General features: G+C 36.1%; 1 protein-coding gene across 2 annotated transcripts; it reads right to left on the bottom strand.

The window, feature by feature from the left end:
* Positions 1-401: 401 nt before the first annotated feature.
* On the bottom strand, positions 402-6,523 carry LOC114173537 (DHHC-type zinc finger family protein). 2 transcript variants are annotated; one of them, XM_085669893.1, is made up of 9 exons: positions 5,850-6,523; positions 5,639-5,752; positions 3,648-4,055; positions 3,274-3,342; positions 3,120-3,191; positions 2,469-2,597; positions 2,237-2,317; positions 1,947-2,132; positions 402-1,447 (listed from the first exon to the last, which is right to left on the bottom strand). In XM_085669893.1, the coding sequence occupies exons 1-9, from the start codon at positions 5,889-5,891 to the stop codon at positions 668-670; spliced, it is 1,881 nt and encodes a 626-aa protein (XP_085526019.1). In that variant the 5' UTR covers positions 5,892-6,523; the 3' UTR covers positions 402-667. The 2 variants fall into 2 exon arrangements, with proteins under 2 accessions (XP_085526019.1, XP_027913806.1); XM_028058005.2 differs by having other exon boundaries at positions 2,469-2,637; positions 5,850-6,521.
* Between the last annotated feature and the right edge of the window lie 1,069 nt (positions 6,524-7,592).

The raw sequence follows: 7,592 nt of genomic DNA, 5'->3' as shown, positions 1-7,592 counted from the left end.
TGTCACATAAATTAATTTAATCACAAACTTTACTTCCTAATTTATTCTAAAATCACATTTAAACCCCTTGAAAAAAAAAACACTAACTTTAATCTCTGCGATCTCTTCTCCCAAAAGAACACAAGCCTAACAATCAAGTTATTCATGTTCTATGCCCGCTTTCTATAACATTAAAATTGGATAAATCATGAGAATTAGGAATATACTCTGTAGTAAACACTTTAAAAACAATTCTCATGCATTAAAATTGTTTTAATCACGTCTTCAAATTATATTTTTCAGAAAAGTTTAGTGGTATGGTCCATAAAAACACAAGTAAATAAGTTGATTTGAGCTTGTAAGTTAAAAAAAAAAATGTATGAAGACAACTTAATTTATGAGAGGACTTGGTTGATAAAAAGTTTATCAAAATAGGGATCACAAAACAATATATTGGAAAGCTGAAGCTGATGAGTTACTGTGACCTAAAACTTTGTACATGGGTTTCCACTTAGTTCCCACTTAGCCTACCACCAAAACTCTGAGGGGCATCAATTCAACCTCAAGAAGGTGAGGGTTAAGGGATGTTGAAGTTGAAGTACCTTTGAGCTCACAAATCAAAGAATCAACAATTCCCATCAATATAATCTTAAAACACTTTTGTCTAATTAATCAACACCCAAATTGGTCACAAATTTCTACTATGAACCAGGCTAGATGATGGTTTTGGATCAAAACCTCTCTCCTCTTGATCACCACTGAACAGCAGATTAGTCCAATTTGTGGACCTCTGAATAACCCTGCTGGGAACTCTGTCACTATCTTCCCCACCAGAGGCCTCATACCCATCACTGGTTGATCTTGACAGAGGGATTCCCTTCAGGTTTGCAGCACCAATGGCAGAAAGACTAGCAAGTCTTCTTGCTTCTTCGGCTTCCGTCGAAGAAACTCGAAACGGGTGAATGTCCGGCGAGTCTAAACTGCTTTCCGGCGAAGAAGCAACAATCCCACCTGAGCTTGACACTGCCTGACTTGCTTGAAACACACCACGTGCTTCCAGCTGCAGAGGTGCCAAACTAGATGGTCCACTGAATCCTTTGGCAATGATGTTGCTGGAAGAAAATTTTGGTATGGCCTCCATAGGCAGATCGGCCGGAAGACGAATCCGTTTGCCTGCCCGTCGTCTGTTCGTCTCAACCCTAGGGCTCATACGCCGGCCGCTGCTGCCGGAGTTGTGGTCTGGTTCCAGCCTGAAAGGCTCATTGTTGTGTCTTGTCACAGGCTGAAGAATTTTCGACTTTTTTCTTGCTTCTGCTGCAGCCTTGGAAACCTCTTCTGCATTCAACCGTGCCAGCGTCCATGGACTGATTTTGACTGCTCCAGGGTTCTTTTTCTTGACCGGTTCATCCCTCGCTGTCTTCTTCCCCAAAGAGCTTACAGATGCCGTTTCTGGGGGCACTACATCAAACTGCATAATGCAAACCATCATATCTACGGAATTCTGCTATCACTGAACTTTTACGTTTTATTCAGTAACAATTTTCAATAAGTCATTCATTCAAATGATATGTCAGACTTTGATGCACCTATCAGTAGGATACTTTATTGATACTTCAATCTATGAAACACATACTTTTATCATTTCAATAAGTTATACTTTGTTATTTTGACAATCTCTAAGAAATGTGACAATTTGGATCCACAGTTTTAAGAATTTCTATACGTTTTTAAGTGTATATCCGTCAGTATCTTGTTTTCAAAATAAGCATATGGTCATATCAGATAAAATCATATGTGATAGACGTATAGCATTCATGCATCATAGGTGCCAGGTACACACAAAATTGAAGCATTATGTAGCAGTGCTGTAAATGGAAAATCTCATAAGGAATTCCATGCAGAGGTCCTAGTGTAAAATACAGAAATATAAGCCTTGACTAATAGTAGTAGTGAAATGAAAATGTTACCTGATCTTCAAGGAAGAGACGTGGCGGTGTACACCATGCACCGCGATGGAAAGTAGTAAAGGAACTTGCACTGCTCAATCCAGTGAGTGAGCTAACAGGTGACATTTGGGGACTCTGCTGACCTCCAATTTGCTGCTCCTGCTCCTGCTCCCTCAAAGCTATGATGTAATCATATGTGCTGATTCCCTGAGTAGTCAAATGACAATAATCATAATATTTAGTACTAAAAATCTTTGTTGTTTCAAAATGAGATGAATTCGTAATATGCATCCATTTATACAATTGCTTACCTTTTTAATGAGAAGAATGTGAAAGAAAAACAGCTGCACAAGGGGTAAGGTAGCAATCATAGCCAAGATGGTGCAGACTGCCTGTGAAAAGAAGAGGGTTTGTCATGGATAAGAATAAAAGAACACCGAAGAGAAAGAAGTTAAAGAACAGCCAACTACAGAACAAAGAATAGATATTTAGTGTGCATAGTAACCACATAATATGCACCACGAATGTAAGCAGAATGCTCACCACGACAATGACAAAGGGAACAAGAGAGAAACTGCTCCCTAACTTGGAGGAGATATCCACAGAAAATTTCTTCTTCTCAACAAAACAGCAGATAAGCACAAGTATCCCAGTCAACCACTGAAGTATAAGCTGCAATCCCAAGCCCAAGGTGCACAAACCATGCACATACCTGTCAATAGTTAATCAAAATGAAAATGACTAGGAAATTAAAAATGCTTACTCTGGGGTTTTCTTCAGGTTTTGGCATGTTGCTTCCAATTAGTTGGGCTTTAGGACAGTAGGACAGTTCAACTTTTGACACTTGATAGTATGAATATCAGGTGTTTGACACGGAAACTAGGGAAACAAAATATATAAGCATGTTTCTCGGTTTCAAGATGATGCAAAAGATACCAAGTTTTGCTGCTGACTAAGATCTCATCTCCTTGTCCAGTTCCAGTAAGAAGGGGTACTAAGGCAGTCACAAAGTAATATGAAGGGATAGTATCTTGCAAATAAAGGATTTTGGAATGCTGGTGATCTGGTGCAGAATTATACTTTGTATGGCCAGGGTAGGGTATGGTTTATACTCTATACATAGTTGCAGAGTTTATGTAATGCAACATTTAAACATGTGAATGGCAAGAAAGGTATAGGCAGAATTTTTCTTACCAAGAGGAGTGCAGCAACCATAAGGGTGAAAAATTTTCTGTAGTTCCTTTTCCCAATACAGTTGTTGAGCCACTACAAAATCCAAGAAGCAACAGTCCTTTCAGAGATAGACATCAAATAATAAGCAAAGAAAATAGAATTTAGATTATCATACTCTGCAATGATGATCGAAGCGATCAACACACTTGTCACAGACTCTACAATGCTTGCTGTACTTGAAGACCTGTAACAAAAGTATTCCGCAATGGTTTAGCTTCTTTCATTACCAAAATTGACAGAATGAAACCTCCAAGCATTCATGTAATGCTAAAAATATACACATTTCAAGATGAGCACAAATTTGTAAGACAAATGAAATTCTTAAGTATTAGATCAAGGAATACACGTGTGGTACATCTGAGTTCAGCTTGCAGGATTGTTAACATGAAATTTTATGTTCTCCCCTAGTGGCAACATATTTCGGACAGAACTAATACAATAAACATGGAGGAACAAACAAAGGTTTTCAGTCAAAATGCTTCTGCTCACCTCAACTTCACACAAACTGCAATAGAACATGCCATCTTCACTAGCTTGTTGATCACAAGATTCCTTACTTGAACTTGAGTAGCCACAGATATAAGCACAAGGAGAGCAAACCAACAGGAGACACGATGAAGAAGGTGAAGATGATGAACTTTTCTTCTCTGCAGAAATAGCAGCATCTTTAAAACTAGCTTCAGTTCCCAATTCTTCCTTTTCCACCGATTTTGGACCAACAGTTGAAGCATTCCCATCATGCATTGATGAAGTTGATTCCCCTCCTAGTTTAGAATTCTTGAGCCCATCAAGCTGTTTGCTATCAGGAATTTTAAGATATTTTTTGGACTTGAAAACACCAGGATCCGCAGGATCAGATGCTGCACACCAAATGTACAGTGCAAAGACACATGTAATCTGGCAAGAAGAGAGGTGTTATTAAACATGACAATGTCCTGCGTGCAGTTTAAGATAAATACATAGATAGTTCCCATTTTTTACAAGTCGATATAATTAATATCAAAATAACAATTTGTCACTCAATATTGGTTAAGCATATTGCAAACACATTCAAAGCCAGAAATATTGACCCACGGATAGAATGATGCAAGCTTTGTAGCAGTTAGCAGTCCTAAAAAGGCCATGGGTGAGGTAGGCTACATTGATCAAATCAAATGATATCATATATAATATTATGTTACATATAATTATTCAAATAGCGCACAGAAACCAGAAGTTTGCCAATCAATTTTGCTAACTATGTGTTTGATGCAAATTACTCAACTAAATGCAAATATTTTATTGCAGCTTATGTTCATGGATTTTTTACCACAACAATTCATTTATTGAGAAGTTCTATAATGATCTTGAAACGGCTTTCATCAAAGTTCTAAACAAACTCAGCTATTACTCAATAGCAAATCCCAAACTCTCAAGAGAGCACCTAAATCATTATCAGCAGCAATCTCCAAACGAAATCACCTGCAAGTTGCAATTGTGATGCTATGTTCCAACAGCTTTTGGAAGACTAACAATTTGAATAGCTCTCAAATTTCAAAAAAACCAGTATTAACACCATAATGTTTGCGCATTGCTCCCATGTTTTTCTCTTAAAATCTTAAACTGAAAAGGTCAAGACAATGCTAATGATTTAACAATTGCCATAATGACTAGCAAACAGAACTATCTCAGTCATTGATCAATGTGTCATCAGAAATCATGCATAATAGTTCCAATTTCCACATTGAAGAGACAGGAAGACAACTCTAGCAAATTGTCACCCATGTTCAGATACTGACTGCTTGTACATTTAACCAGAATGTGGACGCTATTGCAAAATTCAGTGCCACCCTCTTTAAGTAGCAAGTTCATGGTAGCTTCCATGAATATGTCCCAGTTTTGACCAAGGGAGTGCTCAGTAACTTTACTTGTATCAACATCCCTCCAAAGAGGAGGGTGATTGCCAGAATTATGAACAAGACCAAAAAAGGAATCTGATAAAAAAAAATTCAGTGCTATCTTGGATTTAAAAATATCAAACACGTTTGAATTTGGAGAATAATTTCCTAACACACATACATGTGCCTTGTTTGACATCAATAACAACAACAAATATGAAAAATAGCACAGTTTAAAGCCTTGATTCCTTAATTACATATCTTCACAAGGCTACCTCACAAAACATTGTCAAGAATCAGTTCATTAATTGGGAAGATAATTTAATTACGGGTATACAACAAGGGTTCAAATAGCCTCTCATAATATATGCAGAGACAGCTCCATACTATACTAAATTGAACACGGTTGAAATGCTAACAAAAAATTGCATATATAAAGTAAGGAAGAAAAGGGAGACCAGATTAGAGATTAAGATTAGAGACACATGAAACCAAAACCTTGAATCAGAAAGCAACAATCACAGATCTCATCACACCTTCCACTAACTCACTCATATGCAGTGAAATGAGGAAAAAGCAGATAAAGGTTAAAGATTGGGTTACCAGGGGTGTGTAGAGGCCCATGACAACATACTGATACATCTTCTTCCCAACAAAAGGAGCAAAAAATACATAGAAGGCAAATCCCAGAGCCAAAAACACAGCAATAGCCACCACCTTCACAAAAACAAAATATTTTCAAAATGAGAATCCGCCCCACTGAAAAGAAAAAAGTAACAAATCCAGTAAAAAATAATAAAAATTAAAACTTTACCTGGAGAGGATGATAAGGTAGCTGCCATCCATTCTTCCTCATCTTTCAGTATGAATGCAAACACAAACTCTGAAGCGGAAGTACACAAAGTACAAAAAGCCACACAAATGTAGGTAGCACCAACCAGAAAGAGAAGTATAGAGCACTGCTATTCACCCTCTTTCACCACTTTCCCTCAAGTTCATTTCTAGGGAAGGGATGAAAACCCAAAGATTTCACTCCGGGACCAGCAAAAACACTTAACTTGCAATGACATGCTGGTACAAAGAGCTGGCAGAAAGAGATGTATCAGAGAGAGAGGGAGAGAGACAGAGAATGGGTCAGATTTTGTATGTGAAGGGAGAAGTGCTAAAGGGTATGCAGAGTGAGGAAATGTTTGTCTGGTTCACCCAGAGACAAACCTTACCCAGGTCATGGAAGATGTAAAGAAATGGCCTTTTTCTGGATTTAGGAGTTGGGGTGGTTTTGTTGCTTGCAAAGCTTTTTACTTTTGCTGCACAGAATAGATCTCTATGGGGTGGGAATGAGTTTTGATTTCCTTTCTTTGCTGTGAAATTTACCTCATCTCATGACCCACCCTTTTACTTTTTGGGTACTAGTATTACCCTCTGTGTTGTGCTGTGCTGTGCATTACCTTTTTCCATAGGCAAAATCATGTGTTACTCGCAAGCCACTGCCATCGACAGTTGTTTTGGTTCTGCTTTTGTTTAATTGCAAACAGTTCCTCAGGAAACGCACACACGCGTTCTCTCTCTCCTTGTCTTCATCATACAATTTTTATTCATTAATAAAGTAATAAATTGTATAATAAGTGTATTCGAATGTAATTAAATCCAATGAGTAATAACAATCTCACTGTTTTGTGTTTGACCAGGTTCGGCTTTCTTTATTACTTGTTTTTCCTTGTACTGTGCAATGATACTAAGAAATTACTATGTTGGAGTTTTGCTCTTGTAAGGTGGGGTAACACTGTCTAATTGTCACCCTCAGAAAATAAAAAAATAAAAAACTCCGTTTATGTTATGAATGGGTTGTGTAATTGAAAACATGTTTAGTTCAAAAATGATGAATGGATAAGAAACTTATCTCAGGTGTGTACTCAGATCAGTTTCGTCAAAAGTGTTTATTCAATTCTGGTTAATTCCTAAAACTAGGAGTTTAGTTTAGAAATCAATAATTAAACTGATGAAATTCAATTTTTAATACTTCAATTCAAGTTAAACGTATAAGAAATAGTATTTAATACTTTTTTTTGTATTGAAAATGATCAATGTTTATTTAGATCATTAATTTCCATTTAATATTATTTTTTTAGTATGTAAGTTTATTTTGAATAAGTTACATGATGAATGGATATTGTTTTAATTAGTTATATTTTTTTAAAACTGCTATATTTTAATTCAAAGATAAATATAAAGTGAGAATGATATGAAGTAACTGAAAAAAGAATTGCCAAATTGTTTCATCAGATTTTGTTCGATTTCGATCTAAATTAAATGTGTAAGAAATAGTATTTAATGTTTTTTTATTGAAAATGATAAATGTTTATTTAGATCATTAATTTCCATTTAATATTACTTTTTTAGTATGTGAGTTTATTTTGAATAAGTTACATGATGAATGGATATTGTTTTAATTAGTTATATTTCTTTTAAACTGCAATATTTTAATTCAAAGATAAATATCAAGTGAGAATGATATGAAGTAACTGAAAAAATAATTGCCAAATTGTTTCATCAGATT

The sequence above is a fragment of the Vigna unguiculata genome, chromosome 2 (assembly GCF_037176805.1).
Source record: "Vigna unguiculata cultivar grain cowpea cultivar isolate G323 ecotype 2 chromosome 2, ASM3717680v1, whole genome shotgun sequence".
Taxonomy (NCBI): Eukaryota; Viridiplantae; Streptophyta; class Magnoliopsida; order Fabales; family Fabaceae; genus Vigna; species Vigna unguiculata.
Note: the sequence above shows the minus strand (reverse complement) of the source record. Positions and strands in the feature narration are given on the sequence as shown.